Source organism: Candidozyma haemuli (assembly GCF_002926055.2).
Source record: "Candidozyma haemuli strain B11899 chromosome Unknown B_2014730914, whole genome shotgun sequence".
Taxonomy (NCBI): domain Eukaryota; kingdom Fungi; phylum Ascomycota; class Pichiomycetes; order Serinales; family Metschnikowiaceae; genus Candidozyma; species Candidozyma haemuli.
In genome coordinates, this window is record NW_020289902.1 from 1,309,775 (window position 1) to 1,337,500 (window position 27,726).

Sequence of the window (27,726 nt, forward strand, 5' to 3'; positions counted from 1 at the left end):
AGGGGTAACTCATGAATGAGACTATACCACTTCAGGGGTTAATTAAGGTTTGAGGATATATTTCCCTGTCAAGGGAGTGCATATAATGGAGATATCCAACATCGGACAGAGCGCACGTGACCTCAGGGCTGGTAAAACGCAAAAAAAGCGAGCTGTAGAAGCCATAGAAAACTACTTCAGTGAACATGTCGTGGGACGACGAGGACTTTGACGTTTCTGCTAAAACTGCACCAACCGCTTCTTGGGAAGATGAGGCTGACGACGAGCCAGTGATGGAGTCGTGGGAAGTCGACGAAGAGGAAGAGGCCAAGAAGAAGAAGGCCGCAGAGGATAAGAAGAAGGCCGACTTGAAGAAGAAGCAGGACGAGGCTAAGGCTAAAAAGCAGGCTGCTAAGTCTGGTGAGAAGAAGCTTTTGGATATCGACACTGTTGATGAGAAGACCAGAAGAGAATTGTTGAAGAAGGCTGAAATTGACGCTGACTTGAACAACGCCGCTGACTTGTTTGGCGGTTTGGGTGTTGCTAATGACAAGCTCGATGAATTGACCGCTCACCCAAGAGAGAGAGCTGCTGCTGCTGCCGCTGCCAAGCAAGAGCCTTCTTTCACCAAGGATACGCCGTTGGAGCTGCACCCATTGTTCCAGCCTACCAACAAGCAAGAGTTCGAGAAACTTAGAAAGACATTGGCTCCTATCTTGACTGGTTTGGCAAAAGACTCATCATTGCTTTACTCTTCTAACTTGGCCATTGACTTGATTAGAGACCTCGTGCAGCCATTGTCTGTTGAAAGCACGAGAAAGGTTGTTTCTACATTGAACGTCGTGCAGAGAGAGAAGGAAAGACAGGAGAGACAGGCTAGATTACTGAAGGCCGGAGGAACCGCCACTGGTGGTGCTGGTAAGAAGAAGGCCAAGCCATTGGTGAAGACCAATGTCAACGACACGCACTTCAAGAAAGATGCGCTCGATGACTTGGACAACAACTACGACGACTTTGGCGATGACGACTTTATGTAACCTTAGCTACTTGCTGACGAGTGGCTTTTCTGGCATTTTATATAGAATACAATACCCTAATTATTCATGTCGTTGTAGGTATCTGGTCACGTGCGCCATCTTCGACTCGCCTACTAGTCTCGGTGATCGGTTCTATGTACGCTCAGAAAATCCATTGGCATTTTTGCATTCGTCCTTGAAATCCCCTACATGAATTAATGAGTTCTCTAAAAGATGCTCTTATACGTGTATCTCGTGTTGCACGGAATGTAGAGCAAGTCAAGAAACCACTCCGACCGCCCACACCTCCAAAAAAGACTTTTGAAAGTCCTCAGCATTATGAACTACCGACTCGTGAACGCATACCAAAGAAACAACTAGAGCAATATAGACACCATTTGAAAGGGTACCAGAAGAAGCGATTCCAAGATTTTTTACGACAGCTAAATATTCCCGATTTGAAAATCTTTGATGAGGATTCACCAAAGTACGATGTCTCGAGAGCAGAGGCCAACTATAAGGCTAGAAGCAGCACTGACAAAGGTGTTATGTTCAATGTCTTTCTTAATGATCGATACAATTTTAATGAAATGCTTGACTTTCTAGTGCATCTTACGCCAGACCGTCTCAAGTGTGAAGAAACAGTGAGTGATCCAAGTGCACTTCAATATGTTTTAAAGCAGCAAGATGATGAGTATAGAAAAAGCAAGTTTGTGGTTCCTCGGTACCACTTTCATGAGATTCCTCCATTCCCTGAACCCTTGACTCCTGAATCGTTCCAAGAGTATATCTACTTCCTCACGCATGTCAAGATTCCTTTCAAGAATTCGTCATCTTTACTCAGTGGTATCGTGCCTGAGATCTTACTTTACACGCATCTGTTAGATAATGACGAGTTCAAGAATCTCAGATCAGTCGAGACTTATAATTACCTTATCAAGTACTTTGGTTATGACAAATTTCAAGCATCATTTGCGAAAGAGCTTCTACTTGTGATGGCTACTGATGGGAAACAGCCCAATTTAGAAACCATCAATGAGCTTCTAAAAATTTGCAGGGTCCATTCAACGCGAAGATCGCTTTTTAGCTCCTATAAGATTATCCGAAGATACCTTACTATCATAAATCGGTTGAAGTTGGGTGTCAATCTCACTACCTGGCTAAGGATTTATGAATGTATCACCAATATCTTCTTAAGAGAGATTTATGTTAACAAAATGGCAACGATTAATTTGCCCATTCTGAGCCATATGTGCGTCCGGGTTCTTGAAGATTTTTGCCAGACCACTCAAGATACACAAGAAGTAATAGATTTCTTGTGCAACGAGCTTAGGCGTCCCAGCTGGAAGCAATACCCCAGGCTCGCAGAAAAAGTGATTTTGCACATTGTCTCTAGGGCAAAGGATTCCTCGCAGTTGAAGCCAGCATTTGAATTACTTGAACAGGTCGAAATTGATGAGGCCACGCTTAATGCATTCAGCAGAACAGTTCTTCAGAACAAGTCTTTGGAACAACCCACACTCATTCTTTTATCTTTATTTGCACGTTTCGAACATATGGTGAACACAGAATCTGCCGACGTTTTATCTAATTTACTCGTGGCCATCACTACCGATAACATTGAACTTTCCCAAGCAAGTTTCCTACTTCGATCGTTTGTCCACAAAGAAGCAGTCGAGAAGTTAAACTTGCCGGTTGAGTTTGACAGTCATGGCGACGATCCGAGAGAACAAGCTCGGCCTCCTAGCTTCCAGCTCAAAATCCCGAAAACGCATATTTCAGAGCATTACCGAATCATGAAGAGATTGACGAAGGACCATTTGACTGACTTTGAAGCTCGCATCTTTCACAACTACCATGATGGACATTCCATCCCTTGGCAGCCACTCACAGATCAAGAGAAAACAGAATGGGAAAATTATAAACATAAATTGAAGAATGCTGACCCCTTCTGGTTGGACGTTGAAACCACAAGCCGCGAGCTCGGTCTTCAACTGGCTGCGAAAAATACCCCACCGTATGTCATCGATACCTACAGAAAGGCGAACGCGATCAGGGCCAACGTCAGCCGCGGTGCTCATTTGGTCCGCCGTCTACAAACCGGGCTTGATGAACACTTGGAGAATGAGTTAGACGAACGAGGCATTCGCCCCAAAAAAATTGCATAACTTTGTATATAGCATAATGACGAAGTGTGGACCGTTTGGTCGAAAGATCAAGGGTCTATCACGTGATGTAAACACGATTGGATGCCTATAGACCTCTGAGTATTGATCTGTCCAACGACACTAATCTATTCCCGATGGCAAGGTTTGCAAATGCCTACTGGTCGCCTGACTACAGGTCAGGAATTGAGCTGCTTTCCAAGCAGCTGCTTACCTCGCTCAATCAGCTCCATGAACTCAGACGGTTTATATTCAACTATATGAACTATCACCATTCAAACAGTGGTTACATGGCAAAATTGGCCAAAGAAAGTCTTCCAATGGATAGCTCGTTCCGGGAAGAAAGGGAGGAAAAACATATATTAAGTGGATCCAAGAAGTCTTCACAAGAACAAAAGCCAAGAGAGGTCGATGTTAAATACGTTTTCAAGGAGTTCGTCGATAGAACAGCATTGGAGCTGCAACTTCAACTAAATGTGGCCTCAGAGATAGAATCCGAAGTTCTTGGAAAGATTACTGGCTTCATCAAACTTCATGAGCCCCAGATCAAATCTACGCTCGATCGATTTGAGGACCTTCTAGACGACTACGATGAATCTCGACGTAAGATGGAAAGAACGAAAGGAAAGTACGATGAAATGGTTCGCCTTGGAGAGCTTGAAGGTCACGACCACAGAATTGAGCATGATCCAGATGAATCAGTTTCGTCAGTGCCTGGCACTCCAGAGAGGCCAAAGCATGCGTATGATCTGGAGGACGAGGCGTTAGAGGATGGGCAATCTCAATTGAATCTATCATTCCCTCTTCTACTTGGCGGAGGACTTAAATTTGAGTCTCCAGACAAGCTACAATCCTTTTTGGCGAGGGCAATCGCCAGCATATCCACAATTAAACGTAAAATACCCTTTCCGGGCTACAGAAACGAGATATTCAGCAGCGACCAGTTGTGCGATTATTTGAAATCACACAGGCCCCATGGCTTCAACCCTACAAGGTCAAATCTTGAAAAACTTGGCCAAAGTCTAATTGATCGGAAACTAATTGTCGGCTTTGGCTTGTTTAGCCAAAAGTTCAAAAGTGAGGGAATGTGGTTCGAATGGTCGCAAGAGGCCGTTGAATTTACTGAGTTGAAGAGTCACAGAACTTCGTCAATTTCCAGTGTGGCTCTGCCGTCTTCAATTTCTCGCCTCAGCATTGAAGAGTCTTCAAGAAAGGTTAATGAGGTCGCCGGCTCGACGTCGAAGCGCTTCAACACAATGTTCAAGAATGTTAAATCTTCGCTATTGAAGCCTAAGTACTCTGAAGAGGCGATTCACGAATTGGAACTGGAATACAATGAAGCGTACGAAGAAGTACAGAAAGTGAAGCATCTTCTTGATATGGAGATCTTCCAGAAATCACAAATCTTTGAAAGATTTGAGATGGTTAGAATCGAGGTGACGTATCAGAGTCTAACAAAGCTTCTGGAAGTGCTTTACAGAAACTCCGCTTCGGCAGTCTCATCACTACACAATTTCACGTCGAACTTCATTGAGAAACTCAATAAGCCTCATAATTACGAGAAAGATCTCCACGACCTTCTTCAAAGCAATAGCACAGGTATCTATTTTCCTGCAATTGTACTGCCGCATCATGGACTGAAGGAACACTTTGACCCCAGCCTACTCAACACAAGCTTCCAGAATATTAAGTTTACATTTAACTTATACAAGGATATCCCTCTTCAGGTCAAGAATTCCGATGTTGACAATGAATCACTAATGAGTACGAGGTCACTTCCCCTTCTATTAAAAAGTTTGGTCGAAGCAACATTTCTGGCTGACAAGTCTGAGCTTAAAGAGCTTTGGATTGCCCCAATAGATCATCAAGAGTATTGGCTGTTGAAGCAAGAAGTGATTCAACTCATCCAGGAGTTTGACCCACCCGATGATCTCAATGTTCAAGATGAGAAGGCGGTCGAGATAGCTATCGTTAAAAAGGTCGCGGAGCGACTTTCAGCGGCTTCAGCAAACAGTCTACTCAATTTCTTGAAGAACTGGCTATTGGAAACGAGTGATTCTGTAATACCTTGCACGATTTATGATTCGTTGCTTAATCTACACAAGGATTCCAAGGGTGATACCGCAAACGAGAGCATCAAAGTGCTTTCTTCAATCCCAAGGAGCAATCTTTGTTCATTGATATTTATTCTTGAGAGTGTTTCTTTCATTTTTGGACTTCAAAGTATCGATGAATACGGCCTGACAGATGATGTGGCCATACAAGATCACGAGGAAATTGACGTGGCGCCTTTTGTTGAACAGCTCAACTCTATGGACTCGATAGGATCCGTTCCATTTCTTCATCTCATATTACGGCCGTCTGTTGTAAAGAATTCAAGCGGTTTCAAGCCACCTAAAGAGGCCTACAATGCTCTTCTCCTGACGTTGCTTGATATCAACGTAAGGGAAAAACTTTGCATTGCTTTGATAACCCACGAAAAGAACTTTTTGGAAAGGACGAAACGCCAGGAGCAAAATCTTGGTATCAACAAGGGGGCTCGAATTGCGTCTAAAGATAACAGCGCCACTCGAAATGATACGCCCAAGGTCGAAATCCAGGCTGAAACACCCACAAAACCAACAAAGCATGTCTCATCACCAACTCCAAAGTCACCAAACCCCGTTTCAGGAGACCAGTTCTCACTTAGACCTTTCAGGACGGGAGTAACACCTAGGCCATCGCCTGTGAGCTCACCTGTCCACACTAAGCGGTTTACAAACGAACGTTCGAGAAATCGAAGTGACTCTGGTCATCTTATTTCTATAGACAAGGGGGACGATGAAGAGAATGATTAAAGCTTCTTTTGGGGTATTTTGCTTTTCTTTGGCAAGTCACTCATTGTGATTTTTTGCACCTGTCTAAGATGCTTAAGGGAATAGAAAAATAATAAAACCAACGCAATCAGGCCAAAGACGACAACGGCCTCAAAGCCGCCGTCGATTTCTTCAATGAAGTTCTCCAAGTTCATACCATACAAGGCCGCAACGTAAAGAACGGCACCCATGGAAAGTAAACCGATGGAGAATCGTAAACCAAGTAACATCAAATCGTTTCTATTAGCATCCAACACAAATTTGATGATTTCCTCTGATGTTTTTATCTGAGAAATGAGATTTTGACTCGTCTGGACAATCTCATCGATTGTGGTATAATAAGACTCGAGCAAGAGTTCTACCTCTTGATGGTTAAACGAGTACCTCGGACGTCCTTGTTCAATCTCGGTAAGATATAAAGCATTTAGCTCATCATCCTGATTCAACAAATCATCCAACAAATCACCTGTCAACTTGGCTTTCTGATAAAATTGAGCTAGTTTCTTGGACTGGATGAGAAGGTAACGAAGTCTTGTTCTTTCGATCGAATTATCTAGACTTGCTAGAATATTGGATAGCACCGTTTTATGGACCTTGAGCTCGGTATTGAGGTTCGAAGTAACGTCTATTAGAATGGCCTCAAGAGCTCTGAATTCATAAGGTAGTTTGGGAGCATCTGGGTGATCAGTTTTAAGTCTCTTTGCCAACTCTTGAAGAAAAAGGCCATGAGAGTGAGATTCATGAAACCTTGATGAAGGTGAAAATGTGGTTGTGGGAGCATCAAAGACCACCAAAGTATCGTGGCGAATGAGGGCCCTGATGTTCAATAGATTCAACAAAATACTTCCGTCTCTTGTAACGAGCAGCGGCACAAACTCCACGTTTGCCTTCATTCCTGAAGTCCGTGTTCCTGGAGAATGTGACCTGACAACCTTCCGTAGATCTCGAGAAAGAAGGCCATAATCACGCATAAACTTTGCTTTCCTGATATTCTTGCCATGGCAAACCATATTACCTTTGCTGTCGTATATCGTACATTTCACATATTCGTTTTCCAGCTTGTTCGTTCGTAGAGTGTTGGTGATGAAGACATCATTGAAGAGATCTTCTAGTCGTGTAGGAGTGGAAGTAAAACGTCGAAGCAGACTGCCAGCAACCAAAGAAGGAAGCCTCCTAGTAGAAATACCCAAGAATCTAAAACCAAGCATATGTTGCTGCCTCCACCGGTATGCCCTTGACGTTGCTAATACTATCGTTATCGAGTGCGATGTAGATGCATGCGTCTATTTACCTTTCGCAATACAGTAGCAGCCATCCGAAACACATACCTAGTGCTTCTTCTGGGTCCCTGATGAACAGAATTAATAGCTCAGATGAGCTAGACGTTTGTGAAGAGGTTGGGCGAGGAGGCTTTGGTGTTGTGTACCGAGGAGTGTTGAAAAACACTGGCAAGGAAGTTGCAATCAAACAGATAGACTTGGAGAGTGAGCTGGCTGATATATTCGAGGTGAATAGGGAAATCACGATCTTATCAGAATGTCGTATTCCTCAGATCACCAGGTACTTGGGCTCTTTTGTCAAGAACTATAAATTGTGGGTGATAATGGAGTACGTCAGTGGAGGCAGTTTGTTTGACTTGTTGAAGGCAGGCCCTATTACCGATGAAAGACTCGTGGCTGCTATAGCCAAAGAGGTGCTTATAGCACTTGCTTATTTGCATGATCAGGGAAAGATTCACAGGGACTTGAAGTCGCAGAACATCTTGCTAGGCCATGATGGAGAGGTGAAACTTACAGACTTTGGCGTGTCAACGCAACTATCGTCGAACTTTTCTAGACGAAACACCACTGTGGGCACTCCGTATTGGATGGCTCCTGAAGTTATACTTAACAGTACTGGTGGTCACAGCTATAAAGCTGATATATGGTCATTGGGCTGCTGCGTTTTCGAGCTCAGGAACGGCAGACCGCCTCTTCAAGAACACTTTGCACCAATGAAAGCACTTCGACAAATTTCAAGCTGCCAAAATGATGGAGACTTCTGGGAGCTCATTCAAACAGAACTGAGCAAAAGCTGGTCTCACGAAATGATAGACTTCTTCCACCGTTGCTTTGTTTTGCAGCCACAAGAACGATGGTCTGCCAAGAGACTCTTGAGACACAAGTTCATCCAGCAAGCCGAACTAATATCAGATGATCAAAGGAGAAAAGATCTCCGTAAGTTCATCACCAAAAAGCATTTGTGGGACCAGGAACATCATATTACAAGAACTAGAAGATACTACGCGCCAACGGAAATCCAAAAGAACCAAGAGAGATGGATAAACGGTGCATCTGATTCTAAGGGAGAGAATAAAGAAAATAGAGTCGAGTTCGATCTCAGCTCCGTTAAAGAATACCCGAAAACGGTCAACGACCATCAAGATTCTAGCGGTAAGACCACTCCATCCCCAGCGCCAGCTGCGACTCCTCTGAAAGCCGATACAAGCTCCAGCAGAAACTCATCAACTGAATTTATCAAGATTTTGAATAGAGTCTTTCACAAGATTGAGCAAAGGACAATGCTACCCACAGAACAGTACGACCAGCTTGTACAATTGAACGACAGCTTAATTAATCTCTTCGTGCCTGTCAGGACCAGTGATGATCTGGAACCTTCACAGAGTCGAATCCTAACTGCTCAATACCTCCGGTACCTTTTGAAAGAGCTTCTCAAGCCGCAAACAGATAATGCAGCCAGGCTGCAACTACAAAGGCAGATTCTTCCATCAGCGGTTCACGACGCAATCCCTTCAGACCCAGCCACACTTCGAGGAAAAAAAACCAACAGCACACTTGATGAAATAGAAAGAAGTCTTCTCGAGTCGTGGCTAGATAAAATGAAAAGTTGAGTCTTCCTCACACTATAAATCCAAGCGCGACTACATCAGCGCGATGTATATTATTCCAACTCAAGTACATATTCCATGATAGAAAACGGAGAGCATCTAGATAAGAAGGCCAAACTAAATGGCTCCTTCGATCAGTGGCAAGGACTATATAAAGAGCGATACAACATTCCAGGAAAGCCTCTGGAACTGCTCAACTCGGTGAAGATTTCTCCAGACCGCCTGTTACTAGCGACATGCACCTCAACAGGACTACTTCATATCTACAATTACGAGGACGGAACGCATAAAACGACTCTTCTGGGTCATAACAAAGGCATATCTGACATTGCATTTTCTCCTGTTGATAGCAGTATCATTGCTTCTTGCTCAGATGACTTGACTGTGAGGATATGGTCTATCACCAAAGGCGCTTGCATTCGTATCTTGAAAAAACACACTTTCCATGTTTCGGCACTTTGCTTTAACTCCAAGGGTAACCTACTTGTCAGTGGAGCTGCAGATGAGACAGTTGTGATCTGGGATCTTACCACTGGAAGAAGTCTAAAGACACTCGCTGCTCATTCAGACCCTGTCAGCTCTGTCAGTCTTACTCCAGACGACACCATCATCATCAGTGCTTCATACGACGGCCTTATGAGACTTTTTGACCTAGAATCCGGCCAGTGTCTTAAGACTCTCGTTTATAATAGTTCGTCCCATGGTACTGCCACGGCGTCTACGAACGACGTGGTTAACTTCCCTATTTCGAATGTCCTGATTACGCCGAATGGGAAATACATCCTAAGTACCAGTTTGGATGGTAAGATCAGGTTATGGGACTACATGAATAATAGGGTCGTCAAGACATACACATCTAATGATTCTCTGGCAACGATATGCGAGAAATACAATTGCAGCACTTCCTTCATTACTGCGACTGAAGAACCATTGATAGCTTCTGGCAGTGACCAATCTGGTGTGCTTTTTTGGAGCGTTCAAAGCAAAGACATTGTCTTTCAGCTCCAGCCTGGGTCGACTGTTCTCGGTATTGACTCATGTGACGGTGGTAACGAACTTGTTACTTGCAGTCTTCAAGGAGATATACGTTTTTATGATCTCGAACCCCAGTTCAAAGTTGTCAATGGCAATGGCCACTTAAACACAACGTCTGGAGCATCTTCCCCAGAAGCTTCTGATGTATCGCACACAGAAGGCCAGGAAGCCGAGGGGAACGAAGACATTGAAGAAGAGGAACAAGAAGCTGAAGAAGATAAAGGAGCTGAAGAAGATCTGAGTTAGAAAATAATAATAATTTACACTTGACAGACTCTAGTAAAGCATTCGGTAGCTGTGGTGGTTTGCAGCCGCCATGGGACCTGTACATCTGTAGTGCGCCCCGGATATCGATAAACTGGGTTTCCAATTTGACCCTTTCCAACTTCCTCCTTCTTCAACAATGGACCAACGCAGAGGCCTTTTTAGATTCGACGCATCCCTTCTTCGTCTTCCGAAATCTCAAAAGCTTAGATCTGCGGGAGTTTATCTCTCGGGTGCATTGTTCGCAATTGGATTCTGGTCTATGGTTGACGCAGCTATATACTCCAAAACAGTCAATGCCAGCGTCGTACACATCACTTTCGTGGACTGGATCCCGTTCATATGCTCTACTTTGGGTATGCTTATTGTGAACTCCATTGAAAAGTCTAATTTGTTTACCGAGGGGCAAAATTCCTTCTTGGGCGATGGCAACACGCACGCCTGGGCAGCAAGAGTCATTTTGTTCTTTGGCTTCTCCTTGTTAGCCGGTGGATTGGCTGGTTCATTCATGGTTTTCATTCTCAAGTTCTTGATGAAGCACTATACCTTCCCTACTTTGGGTATGGGTGTTTCCAACATCATCTGTAATGGATGCATCATGCTAAGCTGCATAGTCTTGTGGTTGTCTCAGAACATCGAGGACGAGTACAGCTACAGCTTGGCCTTGAACTAAAAGCATACTTAAACGAAAGCTTCATGTCATTATTTGATCCTATTGCGACAATCTATCTAGTTATCCATAGTAATATAAAAAAGGTGAAAAAGAGTTCTGGCCAGCAGTAGGCATTTGAAGTATGGGGAGGGGAGTTCCCATTACATCAAAGTGCTGGTGTAAGCATCGTACCAGTGGAGCTTGAAAACGTCAACGAATGCACCTGATGAAGGTGCCTGCTCCACGTACATGCAAGATGAGGCCAATCCTTAGAGGCAAGGAAGCGCCAGACTAAATTCTATAAGCGGTTCTCAGTCTGAATTACTACCTCTTCAAAAACAGTTCCTTGTAAGGCCCCATCAAATCTAGCTCGTATGGGGTAAAATCAAGTAAATTTAGTTCCATAGGCTCGTGTGCCCCTCTAGGGTAGACCTGGAAGTTTTCCTTTTTTAGTTCGTGGAAGAAAGGATGTGCTAGCACGGCTCTCGGGCTGGCTCTGAATTCTGGGTCGTAGACAAGGATCTTGAGCAATAAGTCAATAACGTCTGGAGGTGAGGTCGAGAATATCTGCTCGAACCGTTCTTGGACTGAGCAACTGAACAACTTCGTGGAAAACATGTTTCCTCTGTATTGTGGGTTGCTCTTGAAGAAGAAGGTCTTTGGAGGTGGTCCCAAAAGCTTCGAGATTTCCTTCAATTGCAATTCGGAAGACTGTCCCTGGAATATTGGTTTACCCAAGAACATCTCGGCAATGACGCATCCCAAACCCCAGATATCAATCTTGGTCGTGTACACTGTACATCCGACAATAAGCTCTGGAGCACGGTAGTATCTCGAGCAAATGTAACTGACCGAGGGCTGGTTTGGTTCTAACTGCTTAGCAGAGCCAAAATCGCAAATCTTCAATCTAACAGTTGAAGGATCAACTAATATGTTAGAGGGTTTGATATCACGGTGCAGAATATTGAGGCTGTGCAAGTAGAGCATTGCCCTGGTCAACTGAAATGTGTATGCTTTCATATGAGGATATGGGATCGTGTACTTCGACTGGCGGTAGTATTTGATCTCATTCTGCAAATTGGATGGCAAGCATTCCATCACAAGGTTCTGGTAAATCTTACCGTCTAGCTGATTTTTCTTGTCAAAGAAGAATCTCAACGAAACAATATTGGGGTGCTTGACTGTTCGTAAGATCTCTAATTCTCTGCATTTATACTCAGTTTGAGCCAAGACTCTCTTAATAGCAAAAGGTCCAAGCCTTTCAGCTTCAGGCTTGTCATTATTGTCGACATAGGCCAAAGCAGCCTCGACGACGGTACCAAAGGCGCCCTCGCCGATTTTCTTGTACTCCTTGACAAACATACGTCTGCATTCGGAGGTTTGGTTGTTAACAACCTCGTTGAGAATATATTCGTCCTTGTGGGCGTTGTCGGTCAACATAGTTGAGGATTCGGAGCAAGTATCAGGCGTCGCTGGCGTATGAGCTCTAAAAAAACGTCGGAATCGGAACAAATTTAAGGATTGAACACTTGGAACGGCTTGTCGCTATATCTTCACAGATGGTTGGATGATGGTGGAGCCTTGCCAGAAGTACTACGGAATCCCGACTTGGTGGAGGCGCGTGGAAGCCTTTTGTGAGGCGTAGATGGACGAATAGGGATAGGAGTAGTAAGGCAGCTCGGTGAAACAGGTAAAATGGTATCACGAGGCCGAGGAAAGGACGTTGTTAGGCTTTAAATTCGCAAGAGACACTGAAGAACTTGGAGCTGTGTTGTTATCGGTTTTGACGGTTTGAGGTTGAGGTCTGGCGATGCAGGTTGTTGTCACGGTCACGTGCGGGTAACTTGACTTTTGCCATAAAAACAGGCAAGCGGAGGCGTAATTGGGGAAAAATAGGAAACATGAAATGATCAGAAAAACATGACTTTATCATTACGGAAGCTTGTGGCACCAAAATGACACGTATAGTGGTCATTCTGTGGTGACTTATTTCTGCCGAAAGTGGACAACATTCATTCGCGGTAGACCCCTGGACCAAAAAGCAGTCAGTGGGGGAACTGGAGTACTACAAGAGGTGATGATTCTGGAAGGTGAAAAATTGGCCCTTCTGGGAAGCTACAAGTTGGAAGAAAGTCATTCAGGGTAATTCTCGCCTTTTTCCTCAACCTAAAAGCAGCAATGGCTGACTGTGATACCTAGAGTGTGAGGTAATTTGGCTGCGAAATATGCCTCACTTGGTCACAAGGGGTAGAGGAGTGACATGACAGGTACTTACTTTAGTAAAGGGCAATGAGTGTGGCTGGTTCGTGATATGTAACGTGGTAATTTGTATGCCATTGTTGGTTTATGGGCAAAGTAAGGGTGGGAAGAGATATTGGTGTGGGTTACTGTGATGGTCTAGGCAGCACAAGACATAGTAGCCACAGCAGAGGGTAACCTTGGCAGGCACAATTTGTATTTATTGAGGGAAACTGTGTGGGGGGTGCCGACATGGTGGTGCTTTTAGAAAGAGTAGGTGGTGATTTTTGATACACTACATTTTCTTATTCGGATATTTCCAATGGGGCTTATGGTCGCTTGACTGTAGGTATTGCCTAAGCACTGATGTCTGGTGCGCTGGTTTACATGGTTTCGAGACCAATTCACAGCCATTTGATATAACAAGGGGCACTTGGCTTCTACTATTTACTTTCTGGTTAATTTTCACACGCTCTGCTTTAAATCGTAAATCATACTGCCATTGCTAACTACACTATGTCTATGGCCAAAACTGAGAAGCGAGAACAACTTACTGTATGGCCCGAAAACTTCCTATAATATTTGAAAAAACGAAACAGCGTATGCTAATTTGAACTGAAAGCTAAAAGATTTTACTATCCCTTTACTTTTTCTATCCTTTTGGCACTCCATGGCCTTCCCTTATGGACCTTGGTGTAGACACCCGTGCACCTCACCATGAAAAAATCTCAACTTGTTAGACATCTACAAGAGTCCCGATTACCTCAGATCTAGCATGTTTTCAGGAATCAGAAATGCCCTTTGGGGTCGCCTGAGCATGGCTTTTGCCGCCCAAAGAAACCTCACACTACTGAGTCGGTTGTGGTCAGCTGCCGAGACTGCTGCTAAGCCAGCTGCTAAGGTTGACCAAACCCTCGGCCCCATCATTAAGACAGAGAACGAAAAGGTTGTGTTGTGGAAGATCTACGCCAAGTGCAATAAGCATAACACACTTTGCTCCCTTGTTGCCGTCACTGAAGACTTGGATTTCATGAAGAACAATGAACACCTATCATACAACGAGAAAGTCCTTTACTACATGCAATTACCTCACAGATCCAAAGTATTCGTCACCGCCGGTATGCTAGGCTACAGACACTCCCAGAAAGCCGAATACGAGGCCGCCTATCAGGTTTCCAGTAGGCTTTTCAAACTTATAGAAGAGAAGAAGTTCATTGGTCCTAACGACAAGGTTGAGGTCATCTTGACCAACTTCGGTAAAGGAAGAGATGCATTTACGGCCTGTTTGGTTGGTAAGGAAGGAGCCTTCTTGAGACCAAACATTGTTAGAGTCTCTGACAAGACACCATTGCAATACGGTGGTAACAGACAAAGGGCCCAGCGTCGTTTGTAATCCATGTACATAGCATATTTCGGGCCGAGTGCCCAAAAAGAACATTTAACGACTTTGCTTTAGGCTAATTATGCTGGTGTAGGATATTTCCCTGGCTTTACTGTCATTGTTAGGATATCAAGTCAATAGTTGATATGGAATCAAGAGAAACGCTCTCTACTCGCATCCACTTCTTGATACGCTTGGAGCCAATAACAAGTATTGATCACTCATAACCATAGATTATCAACTGGACTTTAATAATCTATCACTTGTGGATAATCTAAAATGTTCAGTTATATTTTTGTCTCCAAAGCTATAGCTGGTGGAATCCTAAAGTATTTCCATGTCTTGGTGGGATCATTTTGCAGCCTAATTGTGTGTGGGGCTCCAGCCCTAGCTGTTCGCACGTGCCATTCCGCACAATATACAAAAAATTTGTACTGTCCCGGCTTCTCAACTGCCCTGTCTGCAGTGCCCAGGTGGCTCCGCGATGTAGAATTTTTTTCCACCAAAAACTTGACTTAGGATTCCTACTTCTGTATAACAACGATTCGAGATGGCTCCAAGTATGTAAAAACGATATAAGATGAAACGTTGAATGCTCCATATGACGATATACTCCCTTTATGTTGAATTAAAACTCCCTATTTGCATTATCCCCGATGATTGAATGTGCTTTCCCTTGAGATGGATATAGAAGACTTTTCACCAACAGCAATATCCCACCAGTTTACCACCAGTTCCTCCAAAATTACAGTATTTGTCAACCCCTTCAAGACGTCGTTTGCTGCATTCTTTTTTTCGTCCCCTACTTTATTTCACATAAATACTAACCTATAGACGCTGCTGCTGCTAAGAAATCTGCTTTGAAGGGTACCAACTCCAAGAAGGCCACTAAGGTGAGAACCAACACCACCTTCAGACTTCCAAACACCTTGAAGTTGGCCAGAAAGCCTAAGTACGCCAGAACTTCCGTTCCTCACTACAGAAGATTGGATGCCTACAAGATCATCGAGTCCCCAATTGCCTCTGAGACCGCCATCAAGAAGGTCGAGGACGGTAACACCTTGGTTTTCCAGGTTTCCTTGAAGGCCAACAAGCACCAGATCAAGACTGCCGTTAAGGAGTTGTACGAGGTTGACGTTGAGAAGATCAACACCTTGATCAGACCAAACGGTACCAAGAAGGCCTACATTAGATTGACTGCTGACCATGACGCTTTGGACGTTGCCAACAAGATCGGTTACGTGTAAATTTCATGCCCTCATCAGTACAATAGTGTAATTAATAAAACATACGGAGAGATAGATTGTAGATGGCCACGGCCCTAAGTAGAACGGAGAATCATGTTGTGTATCACTATTTTCGGTTTCTTCAAGCTTTGCCATTGGTCTTGGTTCTTTTTATACTGCTAAGAATGGCATGTTGCAAGCCAGCTAGACGTATGACGTATGGGGAGCGAGTATCACGAACAGAAGCTTTCACATAATGAATAAAACTTGAATGTTAATGTTCAATGAGAACAAGAGTGACCTCCAATGAACGCCGGCATTATTGGTGGTATATAGGTTTAAGTTTGAGCCATCATTCGATTGATGGAGACTGTCTGAAGCAATAAATCGTAATAGGCAAACTCTTCAGGTAGAATTCTCCATTCTCTACTTATTTCTTGAAATCCTTTAGCTATTCAATTATTAGAGAGGTAAGCTGATCATATATTGCCTTGAATCCTAGCTTTCATTTGTCATAATGAGCTTCGCTGATTTTGAGCTCTTACATATTTCACGCTTCGATATCAATCACCACCAAACCCCTTCCGCATATCCCAAGCCCTATCTGTCAATTAGACTCTCAAATTAATGAAAGCTAGAATTCAAATCAATGAAATGTAGGTACTACAAAGCCAGTGTTCCTAGTCGGATCGAACCTTGATTAAGAACAAACTCCACAAAAGCTATATCCCCCCAAGGACCAATACCCCACTAACTCTGGAACACCGACTCCTTCGAAACCTCTTCTACAATCACCAACGGACCAATCTCGCGTTCCAAAGCCAAACAAGGGCTGCCGATCACCGGAAACCTCAAAGGTATTGCCGATTACATCCCATAACCTTTTACTGCTTCCCGGCAAAATAAAATTTTGCAAAAGCCCTAATGTAACCTCCACTAGACCAGCTGCCCTTGCCAGATATTCCATCTCCCTACCATGACCATTTCACTTACACCTGGGCTTCCATAACCTCAGTGATCCAGACGATCAAGATCAGCTATGGATCCCAGAGCGATCTTCGAATCTTTTTATAGATAATTACTGTCTGAACTGGCCAATCGCCAGCTTCCCACATCAAAGAACGCCGCCCCTCCTCTGAAACTTAAATGCCATAAGAAAAAAAAAAAAAAAATATTTGCGCCAATATAAGCTTTTCTAGGATTTCGCAGCCACTGAAGCTTCACCAGAGCCATCTACACAGCCCACCTTTCCACCTTTCCACCACCCAATTACACACCCCAAGCAGAATAACCGCCCTCCTCGCTCATCTCCAAATCACACTCTATCGCCCCGAAAATTTTAAATTCCACTTAGACTTTCATCTCACCCATCTTTAACACCTTATGCTCTTAAACCGTGTCTCTCCTGCGCAGACGCGAAGGACTGAGCCGACAAGGAGAGGTAATGGCAGTAGAGAGGCAGGTGAAATTCATTGAAAAGGACCAAGTTTTCTTTGCCAAAAGCAAATACAAAGAAAAAAAAAAGTCGTCCAAATGCATCTTCGTTTCCGTCTCCTATTATTCCATTCACCCCCGCTTTGTGTGTTCTCACTGCCATTATGCCCAGGTCTTGTCATATCTGATTTCTTCCCTTTTCGCAGCCAAGCCAGTCGCGCTCCCTGCCAATTTTCTGTTTTGATGTCTGCACATGGGCTTACATCTGGGATACGCTAGACGCCTTTGCTTTGTAGACATTTTTTTTTTTCTTTTTGCTTTTCCTTTAGAACCTTTGCCAAAGGCTGTTCCATAAACAGACCCTTTTTCATCCTTTAAACTTGACTTCCACTTCACTTGGTTGTTGCCTGTTGCTGTTGAGATCCTCCTTTCATTTTAAACTTCACGTTCCCGTGGCCCGGCTCACCCTTCTCAATCACTCTTTTAGATAGAAGGAAGCATGTCTCACGTCTCCAAACTCCCCAGTTCTTTCAACGGGCCTCAATCGCCAATGCTTACGTCTGACTCGCCGTTTCCGCTGTTCAAGTCCGACTATCGCTATAAAGGTGTCTATGAACGTGCTGGTTTCGATGTCAATTTGAACAGACGCCAGAACGGTGGTACTGGTTCGCCCAGTGATACCAGAACAATGGCTCTGGCACGCAAGAAACCTGAATCTCCAGCATCCCAGACCTTCAGCTTCAAGTCTGCTCTTAGCTCATCCCAGCAAGGCGTCAACCATTCGCTGAGATCGCTTCCCATGAGCGCCAGACCTCAGAACGTGTCTCCAACGGAATCCAGATCTAGCTCCAGCAGAGCCGTTCCGCAGACGAACTCTGCTCCTTACAAGCCAGCATCGCCTGTTAATCAATACAACAGTCCGGCTCCAGCTTCAGCTCCGGCCTCGGCTCACCCTGACAACGCGCCTGTTAATTTTCAGGCGTCCAGGAAGCCTCCAAGAAACCCGTCATTACAGCAAGGCTACCCTGAATTCCAGACGTTCCAGCCTTTCAAACCAGAGACTGATAGACAAGTTGTTCTCGATGAACAGGGAAATGCATGTTCTGTGGGTGACGCCCCTCGTTCTGATAGAAACATTAAGAACCTTTGCCTACACATCCCAGACAGTACACACAATGATAACACAGACTTTTCCAAGCCAGATGCCGAGTTCCATTCGAATTTGCCTTCGGGCATGGGTTCAGAATCAGACATTAATTCGCCTACTTTCGACAATGCTGAACGCGTCTCCACTGCGCATACCTCGACTACCTCCTCTCGTGAATTCAGAAAGAATAGTGCAGATTCTGGCATGAGCGTGAAGACTTCGGAACTTGTTCGTAATACCCCATACCCAACCCTGAACCAAATTCCTGTCATTCAAGAGCATCAAGATTTGTCTACCATGCTCGAACTGTTTCGTCTGGACGTCGAGGAGCATAAGAAGTATGATCCTAGAAGAAAGATGTCTCGTTCGGCTACCAAGCTGCCTGATAATGCATCTCTGTTTACCCCTGATACCACCAACCATTCAATGAGACTCGATGATTGTTACAGCTCAGAGTCGTCTTTCAATTTCACAAATGAGAACATGGCTCCTGCTGAACCTCAGAAAGCTCAAGAAGGTCTGGACTACCAAAACTTCCTTGAAACATCAGCTGCGGGCGACAGAAAGCTTGCTAGGAATTCGAATCTCTCCACTATTTCTTCGATTATTTCGAAGCTGAATGATGGCGATGACGAAGCTCGTGATGACGAGGTTGATCCAGAGTTGCACCGTCAATTGGAGTCTCTCAAAGCTGGTTCTCAAATCGAAGAGTCCCCAGCTTTTAGACCAATTGACAATGATTCATTTGTCACAGCATCTAACCTGCCCGAACATGCTAACAATCCTGCCCCTGTTCCTGTCTTCAAAATCCAGGATGTCTCGACCGCAGAGGAAGAACAGCCAACTGAGGCCTCCAGCCCTATTACTGAGAAGCAAAGAGTCTCAAGTGGTACCAGCTCCAATCCTTTCTTTGAAGGCGAGGAGGGTGCTGATGAGTTTCAACCAAAGCCGGCCGTTCAGGAACCTGTCGAAGAAGACCTTGACCTTAACGATGAGCCTGAGGAACAGTTCGAGAAAAAGGCGCCAACCACACCATATACTGTTGGTGGTGAGTTCGAAGACCCTTACTTCCAGGGAACTCCCGAGACTATCAAGCCATTGAGCCCCAAGAATCATAAGATTGAACAGGAGCTCAAGGATATGAACTTTAAGTATGCGCTGGACGTGCAAGATCTTGAGTCACCTGTTATACCGCCTAGAGCTATTCATCACGAGGCTGACGATGCCATCTTACTGCAGAACCGTCCACCAGCTGAATTCAACCCATTTCCACAATCTGTGATCGGGTCACAGTATCCAAAGTTCAGAGATAGTGATTTGCCAATGAAGACTCCTCCAGGCCAAGGAAGGTGCCGTGGCTGTGGAGAAGATGTTGAAAAATGCGCAAAGGGACCTCGGAAAGCTATCTTCTCGAAGACTGGTGAGTTATCAGGTCAATGGCATAGAGGCTGTTTCTCTTGTTCTTACACTGGCTGCGATGTCAAGTTCAACAAACACACTGCTTGTTATGTGCTTCTCGATAACGCGTTTTGCAACCATCATTATCATTTGCTTAATGGAACTCTCTGCCAATCGTGCAATTCCGGGATTGAAGGTGAATGTATCGAGAATGAAATGAGACAAAAGTGGCATCTTGATTGTCTTAAGTGTAACAAGTGTCACACGCATATAAAGGATGATTACTTCTTGATCAACGGTGAGGTTGTCTGTGAAAACGATGCAAGCAACCTTATAACCAAGATGGAAAACGAAGGCATGTTAAGCACGGACAAGATCGAAAAGAGAAGAACGAGAATGATGTTTGTGGATCAAGTGGCAGAATTTTAAAGTTCTGGACGCAATTGTACTATAATCAATGGAGGGCATGTTACATTATATAATTCATGGAAGTTATGCTTCCGCAATATAGAACGCAATTATAATTAGATCTAGTAGTCTCTATATCTTTTTGGGGTAGCTTCCAAATCCTGGGAATCGAGGTCATGATCCAACTTCGCTAAGCTATCTCTGCCTGCTATGTTGCGCAGAAGAGAATCATCCTCCTCTGGGTCATCATCTTCGGTGATTATAAAATTATCGTCATCGTAATCGTTAGATGCTAATTCAAGGTTCTGGCCCGACTCTATGTCATCGTCGAAGTTACCAAAAATCATGTCATCGCTTTGTGGATGCTGGTGATAAGATCTCACCTTTCTTTGCATCTTGACGTAGATAATATAACTGGCCAAAAGGAGCGATGACCCTGTAATAAGGACACTAATCACATCGATTATCTTAGCGGAAGTAGGTCTGTTGGCATCTCCAAGGGTCTTCATCGTATGACCAACAAAGACATGGATAAGCAACTTCGGCGATGTGATAAACGATGCAAGAAAGTAAGTAAGCGTAGGAAGCTCAGGAATTGCAGCAAGAGCGCCGTTGGAAAGAGAGTATGGCAAAGGGCACAACCTGAGCAATATGAGCACTAACAATGATGCATCCTCCTTCAAAATCTCTGAAAAAGCCCGGAACTGCTCACTCAGATGAACCATTCTTTCAGCTTGGTTATGAAGAATATGGCGGAAGACCAAAAATGAAGCAAGCGACCCCAACACAGAGGCAGAAGCCAAGATGGGCCATCCCCATGGGAAGCCATATGTCATGCCGCAAAGCATTGCAAGCGGCGTGAAACCCAAAAGTGGAGGGAAGCCAACAAAGAAAATCAAAAGCCATAATATGAGTTTGCCAAATTTCAACTCCACCCAGGCATCAGACATCTTCACCAACAACTCTAAGAAGAACGAATGAAATATCAATACAAGGATTGTGATAATGATACATGAGATACCTCCAATGGCCAAGAGGACCTTTTTCCCCGTCGGCTGTTGGTTATACCAATCCAGGTACTTTCTGCTAGCTTCTGATATGGAATTCATGGGCCCAGATGTAGCGTTTCGTAGGTCGAACATGGAACACTGTTAAGTAGCAGTCTTATCGCCTTGGCGCAGTTTGTTACTGTGCACCACCGGGCCGGATGGGCCGTTGAGCTACCCGTTGAGCTAAGGCTGTGGGCCGTTGGGGATCGGAACCGACTTGAAGTGTTTCGAGGCTGAACCTTCAATTTATACGGTTTTCTGACATGAGTAGTTCACTGATCTGTGTTCTTGGCAGTGGTATAACCATAAGCTGGTAAGGCTGTATCTTATGAGTGTAGCACAAAAAGAGTAACCGTTGAATTTGCTGAAATTGATGACTTGTTCAAAAAACTTAAGATTCGTAGATGGCCATTTGTTAAACGTTCGATATCACCCCTTGTTGTGGTATTTTGTTGATGAAAAATAAGCTTCTGTACGATTGCAGATCTGGGGAATTCTCATCGCATTCATGTGTTTTGCATTACTGCGCTGAATGGTTGCAAATAGTGAAAAACTACAAACATCAAGAATAAATGGAAAAGAAAAAAAATTCAAAAAATAAACCAACAAGAACAATAATCCATCCCTTCTATTCCCCCACCTCCTTTCTTTAGGCTGCGCCAACCACACTTGCCATATTGCAACCTTCTACCCATTGGTGACGTGAACGCAACCACGCCTCAGCAGCTTATCTCCAAAAATGCCATTTTACGAGTCCAATCTGAACCTCAAACAAAGCCTCACTAAAACTTGTAATGCCCGCGTAGCCACAGTTTACCAAGTGTGGCATCAGGAGCGTATAAAAAGCGTTATCAGCAAAATGAACAACCATGACTCGCCCTAGCAAGATCGTGGCCTCGCCCTATACTGCTCCCGAACACCTTTTAGACCTTTCCCTGCTAACTCCAGTTCTCCAGGACGTTGCTTGTGCACTAGGCGATTTCGCACCCACCTCAGCCAGATACGCCTACGATAGCTACATCGACAGCTTCAATGTTGCAGCCATAGTTTCGCAAGTCCAGAAAACCGCCCGTATAGACGAACCCATCTACATATATGTGATTGTTTTCCGGCTGATTTTGAAAAAAGAAATCGCCGCCAACCCAGAAAACACCGCTTTGCTCTACGAAGCAGACCGTTTGTCCCACGCTGAAGCAACCGCTCTGGGAGGCCTTCTCAAGTACTGGTATGGCGTTCCTGACCCACAAACAGGGCAAAATTTGGCCACATGCTGGTGGCGAAGCCCCCAAGATGCCCGTGCAGGCGGCACCGGCAAACTGCACCAATCCAGTGTGGGCAAGGTGAAAAACTGGTACAAACTCTGGCGTGTGGAGCAGTATGAGTTAGAATTGGGTGCGAATTATTGGAATTGGCGTCACTTAGCCTGACGTAACATGCACAGTTTTGACAAGCAAGGTCCATGCACGGCGCTGCACTGAGCATACAGGGAGCACCCTTGGTGCAGAGGGTTAAGTGGTATAGGGTTGTCGTATTAATCCAGGGCAATTCGCTTGCATAGACTTTTTTTTTGCCTTTTTCGTCTGCAGAGCAATATTAGCGCCCCACTCTTTTAGATCTTTATATAAGTATACAAGAGATTGTCACTCATTGCTGAGAAAGTCGTTAGATCTATTTCCTTTCTAAGTATGGGCAATGAAACTCCTCCAGTGGAGGTTCAAGAAGACGTTGACGTGAGCCTGGCCTCGGATTTCTCCTCGGAGCTTTTTGATACTAACGAGTTTGGCGAGGTTTACATTAGAAAGTCGCTACTTCTTACCAATGCTTTGGACGAAATAGGCTTTGGACGGTACCAGCTCGGGCTTTTCTTTGTTGCTGGGTTTGGCTGGTTTGCTGATAACGCCTGGCCTGCTGCTACTTCATATATCCTTCAACGGTTGACAGAAAAGGACCTGGTTCAGTATCCAGAAGGAAGGGCTCCATATCTTACGCTAGCACAGAACTTGGGCCTTCTAGCCGGAGCGTTGTTCTGGTCGCTTTCTGCAGACATTATCGGTCGTCGCTGGGCTTTTAATTGTACGTTTTTGTTTATTGGCATCTTCGGTATTTGTGCTGGCGCAGCACCCAACTTTGCTGGTCTTGGTTGTTTCTGTGCTCTTTGGAGTTTTGGCGTGGGAGGCAATTTACCCGTTGACTCGGCCATTTTCCTCGAAGCTCTTCCGACGAACAAGAAATGGCTTTTGACGGTTATGTCGATTTGGTGGGCTTTGGGACAATTGGTCACTGCCTTCATCTCGTGGGGCCTCATCTCGAACTATAGTTGCGAGGATACGAGCGATTGCTTAAGAGAAGACAATAAGGGCTGGAGGTACTTCCTTTTTACCATTGGAGGTCTTAGTTTGTTGATGTTTCTTGCGAGATTCCTTATGCCAGTGTATGAAAGCCCTGCTTTCTATTTGGCCAGAGGTAACGACGAGAAGGCCGTCGAGACGATTCACAAGATCGCCCATATTAACAAAAAGCTGGTTAACCTCACACTCGAGGATTTATTAGCCATTGATGATTTGGAGATCGATAAGGGCCATAAGCAGAATCGTGGTGTTATCAGAGACAACGAACTCTTGAAATCGAAGCTCAAGCGGTACGATCTCTCGCACATACGGCAATGCTTCGGATCCAAGCGTCTAGCATTATCTTCAACCCTTGTCATTACTTCTTGGGCCCTTATAGGACTTGCATTCCCCTTGTACAATGCTTTCTTACCATCCTACTTGGAGCAGCGTGGACTGGCCAACGAAGAACTCAGCGTCACTACAACCTACAGAAACACTCTTATTGTCGCAGCCATGGGATTTCCCGGAGCGATAATCGCTGGCATTCTAGTTGAGCTCAGAACAGGCCGTAAGGGAGTGCTCTTTGCTTCGCTTATTCTCACTGGAATTATCCTATTTGGCTCTACTACAGCCAGAGACTCAGACGCATACTTGGCATGGAACTGTTTCTTCAGTTTCTTCTCCAACATCATGTATGGAACACTTTATGCCTATACCCCCGAGATTTTCCCAACCAAGATTAGAGGCACTTCAGTTGGTCTAGCAGCCTCAGCTAACAGAGTTCTCGGAGTTTTCGCACCCATTATTGCTATCTTTGCCGACTTAACCACCTCAGCTCCTATTTTTGTTTCAGGAGCGTTATTCCTAGTTTCTGCGGTTTTGGTGATATTCTACCCCTTTGAACCCCACGGAAAACTGAGTTTATAAGTCGACCTATGATGAACCCACTTGCGCAAATGCATCCCTATTTAGGCAGTCAGATCCATAGTGCGCAAGTATAAGTAACTAATTTCTTGCACCCCCACACATACTGTAAAACTCCACCAAACATGTCTTTCACCACCAATGCTGAAATTGCTCAATTCCAGGGCACCTTGTATAAATTGTCACATGAATCAAACACCACAAACACCAAAATGGATGTGAACGTTTTCGTTCCTCCTTCAAAGAACGATAAGATTCCGGTGTTGGTCTACTTGTCTGGGTTGACTTGTACTCCCAACAATGCCTCTGAAAAATCGTTCTTCCAATACTTTGCTACGAAATACGGCTTTGCAATTGTCTTCCCTGACACTTCTCCTCGTGGAGCCAACATTGCTGGCGAGGACGACTCCTGGGACTTTGGCACTGGTGCTGGTTTCTACGTGGATGCCACCCAGGAGCCATGGTCCAAGCATTACAACATGTTCAGTTACGTTCATAAGGAACTTTTGGAGGGCCTTGCTGGTCACTTTAAGCAATTGGACTTTGAGAACATTTCTATCACCGGCCACTCCATGGGTGGTATGGGTGCCCTTGCAGGCTTCTTGAAGAACCCTAACAAATACAAGAGTGTCAGTGCTTTTGCCCCAATCTGTAACCCAGTTGATTGCCAATGGGGTGAAAAGAACTTCGGTAACTACTTGGGCTCTGACAAGGCCAAATGGGCCGAGTACGATCCTACCCACTTGATCAAGCAGTACAAATCAGACAATCAACCTCCAATTCTCATCCACCAAGGTGAAGGCGACGGCTTCTACAAGCCACAATTGAAGCCAGAGGCTTTTGTTTCTGCTGCTAAGGATGCTGGCTACAAGGGTGGTGTCTCATTGAACGTTGTCAAGGGCTATGATCACCTGTACTTCTTCATCAGTACATTTGTTGAAGACCACGCCAAGCACCACGCTAAATACCTTGGCTTGTCTCAATAGGAATTTGGGGAGCTGGGCAGCAAGCTTTAAGTACATGTAACGAATAATATGTCTAATGCTCGGTTCTATACACCTTGTAAATTATTTAGCATCCTGCAACTCTTTATATTTCGATTCCCATGAGACACACCATTTGACCTTTGTCTCGTTTGATTTGTTCACGTTTCGAAGAACACTGATAATCTTCAAACACGCCTTTTCAATGCCTTTATCTAGATTCTCGACTTCGTCGTTCAACTCTTTGTTCATCATGAGCTCAACGACGAGCAGATCGACTTGACGGGCGACAGAGTTCTCTGTGGCATAGATATCGTCAATGTCGGATCCAGAAGTCATGCTAGGAAGTGATTTGTTGATGGAAAGGAATAGAAGCTTCACCAATTTCAACTGCTTGAGCCACTGTTCACCAAACTTCTTGAGATCTTCATAATCGGCCTCATCCTCAGACGCCTCATCATCCTTAGACTCAGCAGCAGGAGGTTCTTCATCAGAGAACTCATCGTCTAGGCCGAAGAAATCATCATCATCTGCATCTTGTGGGTTCTCAAGCCACTCTTCAAACTCTTCTAGTCCATCCTCCATCAAGGAGATATTTAGCGTTGTTTTCAGCTGCAAGTATTTGAGGTTTCCCTTTTCGATAAAGTCAACTATGGTGTCGCAAAGCAGCCAAATCTTACCTACTGAAAGAAGTCTTGGGTTCACAGCATTATCATCACCACCTTCTTCTTCACCATTGTCTTCATTCTTTGTATCCAAGATTTGGAGAAGCTCATCGGAAAACAGCGTAGCTAATGCAATTAAGTCTTTGGATTTCTCTAGGATCTCGTTAAGGAATAATGTGGAAATGGTCTTTGGTGAAAGTTGTGCAAGGGCAGATACGTAAAAAACAAAGGTTTTGGACAATTCAGCTACCGTATCATGAGGAGCCTCTGATTGCTTTTGGATATTTTTAGGAGCAAAGACAATACCAACTTTGGTTGTCTGGGCTTTGATGAGTTTAGCAAGTTTAACGATCTCTCCAAGTGGATCTTCAACTTTAGCAGGTGGAATAGACTTCTTGAGCTCTTCAGGCTTGGCAATCTGGATGGACCAGAACAGAAGAGCTTCTTTAAAAGGCTCAAGCACCTTCTCAGGCAGCTTATCGTCACTCATGGTGCTACAGTGATGATATGGTTACAGTATTGGATTGATGAGCATCAAATGTGCGCGAACCGGATTTGGTTGCAAAATATGTTGATAATGGTGAGCTAGATCCAGTTAATTTTATTCATTTACCATTCTTCGTCGTCTTCGTCGTCACTACGGGCGACCTTGTTTTTTCTCTTGTTCAATGCTCCGGCTAAAGCATCAGCCAACGATTCTGGCTGGCCACCAGCGCCGCCACCACCTCCAGAGGAAGGAGGAGGATCCTCGCCCTTGGCCTCTGAAAGTAACGCCGTAGGCTTATCTAACTGAGACTTATCGGTTTTCTTAAGGGCTCCAATTCCACCAGCACCCCTAATAGACGACAATAAGGCATCTCTTCCGGAATCCACTGCAGGCAATGGAGCTGAAGGTTCCGCTGAGCTCAAGTCTGGAGGAGGTGGAGGCGGAGGAGCACCACCTGCGGGAGCAGCGTTCTGCTGAGGAGGCATTGGAGGCGGTGGTGGAGGGGCCGATGCCTGTGGTTGTTGTTGTGGAGGTTGGGGTGGAGCCTGCTCGGCAACTGTCCTTTGAGGAGGAAGCTGGTGCTGCTGAGGAGGTTGTGGTTGCTGAGCTTGTGGAGGTTGCTGAGCTTGTGGCTGCGTAGGCTGTGGTTGAGTCCTTGCACCTCTCGCTGGGGGTGGAGGAGGGGCACCTCTCGCAGCACGAGGAGGAGGTGGAGGAGGAGCACCTGTCCTTTGAGGAGTTACAGCATTTCCTGTTGGATTGGCTCTCGGAGGTGGAGGTGGAGGCACGCCGCCTCTTGGAGGAGGAGCAGGAGGATTTCCTCTAGCCGGTGGAGGAGGAGGATTACCTCTCCCAGGAGGTAGAGGACCGTTAGGTGTAGCACTATTGGCACGCCCTGGTGGAGGTGGAGGAGGTTGTAAGCCCTGAACCGGTTGACCATACTCAGATACATTTCCGAAGAGAGGAGGCCGCTGTGACAGTCCTGAGCTACCAGAATTTTGTTGAGGAATAGCAGGAACAGGTCTATTAACATCTGGACCTGAAATGGACTGTGGAACCTGTGGCACATGTGCTGAAGAAGGAGGAACTCTGAACTTGTTCTCAGGATGAAAGTTAACTGGAGCTGGCGAGCCACCGGAGCTTTGCGTTGGCGTCGGCGTGAGTTCATTAGGCGTGCTGTAGTTTGTAGGTGTTGGCGTGAGC

General features: G+C 44.9%; 12 protein-coding genes across 12 annotated transcripts in view; 7 read left to right on the top strand and 5 right to left on the bottom strand. All coding sequences in view use genetic code 12, as the record gives it.

The window, feature by feature from the left end:
* Nucleotides 1-185: 185 nt before the first annotated feature.
* On the top strand, nucleotides 186-5,997 carry CXQ85_001402 (eukaryotic translation initiation factor 3 subunit J; the record flags this gene model as incomplete). The annotated part of the gene is made up of 3 exons (XM_025485116.1): nucleotides 186-1,012; nucleotides 1,324-3,123; nucleotides 3,255-5,997. 3 exons carry the CDS (start codon nucleotides 186-188, stop codon nucleotides 5,995-5,997), a joined length of 5,370 nt encoding a protein of 1,789 aa, XP_025340047.1.
* Nucleotides 5,998-6,037: 40 nt separating this feature from the next.
* Nucleotides 6,038-7,223, bottom strand: CXQ85_001403 (uncharacterized protein; the record flags this gene model as incomplete). Its single annotated transcript, XM_025485117.1, has 2 exons — nucleotides 6,038-6,068; nucleotides 6,100-7,223. 2 exons carry the CDS (start codon nucleotides 7,221-7,223, stop codon nucleotides 6,038-6,040), a joined length of 1,155 nt encoding a protein of 384 aa, XP_025340048.1.
* A 143-nt stretch (nucleotides 7,224-7,366) lies between these two features.
* On the top strand, nucleotides 7,367-10,183 carry CXQ85_001404 (uncharacterized protein; the record flags this gene model as incomplete). The annotated part of the gene is made up of 2 exons (XM_025485118.1): nucleotides 7,367-8,706; nucleotides 8,971-10,183. 2 exons carry the CDS (start codon nucleotides 7,367-7,369, stop codon nucleotides 10,181-10,183), a joined length of 2,553 nt encoding a protein of 850 aa, XP_025340049.1.
* Nucleotides 10,184-10,340: 157 nt separating this feature from the next.
* CXQ85_001405 (uncharacterized protein) lies at nucleotides 10,341-10,874 on the top strand (the record flags this gene model as incomplete). The annotated part of the gene is made up of 1 exon (XM_025485119.1): nucleotides 10,341-10,874. One exon carries the CDS (start codon nucleotides 10,341-10,343, stop codon nucleotides 10,872-10,874), a length of 534 nt encoding a protein of 177 aa, XP_025340050.1.
* Nucleotides 10,875-11,177: 303 nt separating this feature from the next.
* Nucleotides 11,178-12,293, bottom strand: CXQ85_001406 (serine/threonine/tyrosine protein kinase; the record flags this gene model as incomplete). Its single annotated transcript, XM_025485120.1, has 1 exon — nucleotides 11,178-12,293. The coding sequence occupies one exon, from the start codon at nucleotides 12,291-12,293 to the stop codon at nucleotides 11,178-11,180; it is 1,116 nt and encodes a 371-aa protein (XP_025340051.1).
* Nucleotides 12,294-13,866: 1,573 nt separating this feature from the next.
* Nucleotides 13,867-15,719, top strand: CXQ85_001407 (60S ribosomal uL23 domain-containing protein; the record flags this gene model as incomplete). Its single annotated transcript, XM_025485121.1, has 2 exons — nucleotides 13,867-14,473; nucleotides 15,307-15,719. 2 exons carry the CDS (start codon nucleotides 13,867-13,869, stop codon nucleotides 15,717-15,719), a joined length of 1,020 nt encoding a protein of 339 aa, XP_025340052.1.
* A 1,912-nt stretch (nucleotides 15,720-17,631) lies between these two features.
* On the top strand, nucleotides 17,632-20,106 carry CXQ85_001408 (uncharacterized protein; the record flags this gene model as incomplete). Its single annotated transcript, XM_025485122.1, has 1 exon — nucleotides 17,632-20,106. The coding sequence occupies one exon, from the start codon at nucleotides 17,632-17,634 to the stop codon at nucleotides 20,104-20,106; it is 2,475 nt and encodes an 824-aa protein (XP_025340053.1).
* A 101-nt stretch (nucleotides 20,107-20,207) lies between these two features.
* CXQ85_001409 (uncharacterized protein) lies at nucleotides 20,208-21,227 on the bottom strand (the record flags this gene model as incomplete). The annotated part of the gene is made up of 1 exon (XM_025485123.1): nucleotides 20,208-21,227. One exon carries the CDS (start codon nucleotides 21,225-21,227, stop codon nucleotides 20,208-20,210), a length of 1,020 nt encoding a protein of 339 aa, XP_025340054.1.
* Nucleotides 21,228-22,003: 776 nt separating this feature from the next.
* Nucleotides 22,004-24,391, top strand: CXQ85_001410 (uncharacterized protein; the record flags this gene model as incomplete). Its single annotated transcript, XM_025485124.1, has 2 exons — nucleotides 22,004-22,526; nucleotides 22,842-24,391. The coding sequence occupies 2 exons, from the start codon at nucleotides 22,004-22,006 to the stop codon at nucleotides 24,389-24,391; spliced, it is 2,073 nt and encodes a 690-aa protein (XP_025340055.1).
* A 122-nt stretch (nucleotides 24,392-24,513) lies between these two features.
* Nucleotides 24,514-25,374, top strand: CXQ85_001411 (S-formylglutathione hydrolase; the record flags this gene model as incomplete). Its single annotated transcript, XM_025485125.1, has 1 exon — nucleotides 24,514-25,374. The coding sequence occupies one exon, from the start codon at nucleotides 24,514-24,516 to the stop codon at nucleotides 25,372-25,374; it is 861 nt and encodes a 286-aa protein (XP_025340056.1).
* Nucleotides 25,375-25,455: 81 nt separating this feature from the next.
* Nucleotides 25,456-26,526, bottom strand: CXQ85_001412 (uncharacterized protein; the record flags this gene model as incomplete). The annotated part of the gene is made up of 1 exon (XM_025485126.1): nucleotides 25,456-26,526. The coding sequence occupies one exon, from the start codon at nucleotides 26,524-26,526 to the stop codon at nucleotides 25,456-25,458; it is 1,071 nt and encodes a 356-aa protein (XP_025340057.1).
* Nucleotides 26,527-26,645: 119 nt separating this feature from the next.
* Nucleotides 26,646-27,726, bottom strand: part of WAL1 (actin-binding protein) — a gene marked incomplete at both ends in the record, with an annotated part of 1,905 nt that continues 824 nt past the window's right edge. The window contains one exon of the mRNA XM_025485127.1: nucleotides 26,646-27,726. This exon is cut by the window's right edge and continues 824 nt beyond it. Within this exon, the coding sequence (XP_025340058.1) occupies nucleotides 26,646-27,726 (1,081 nt within the window).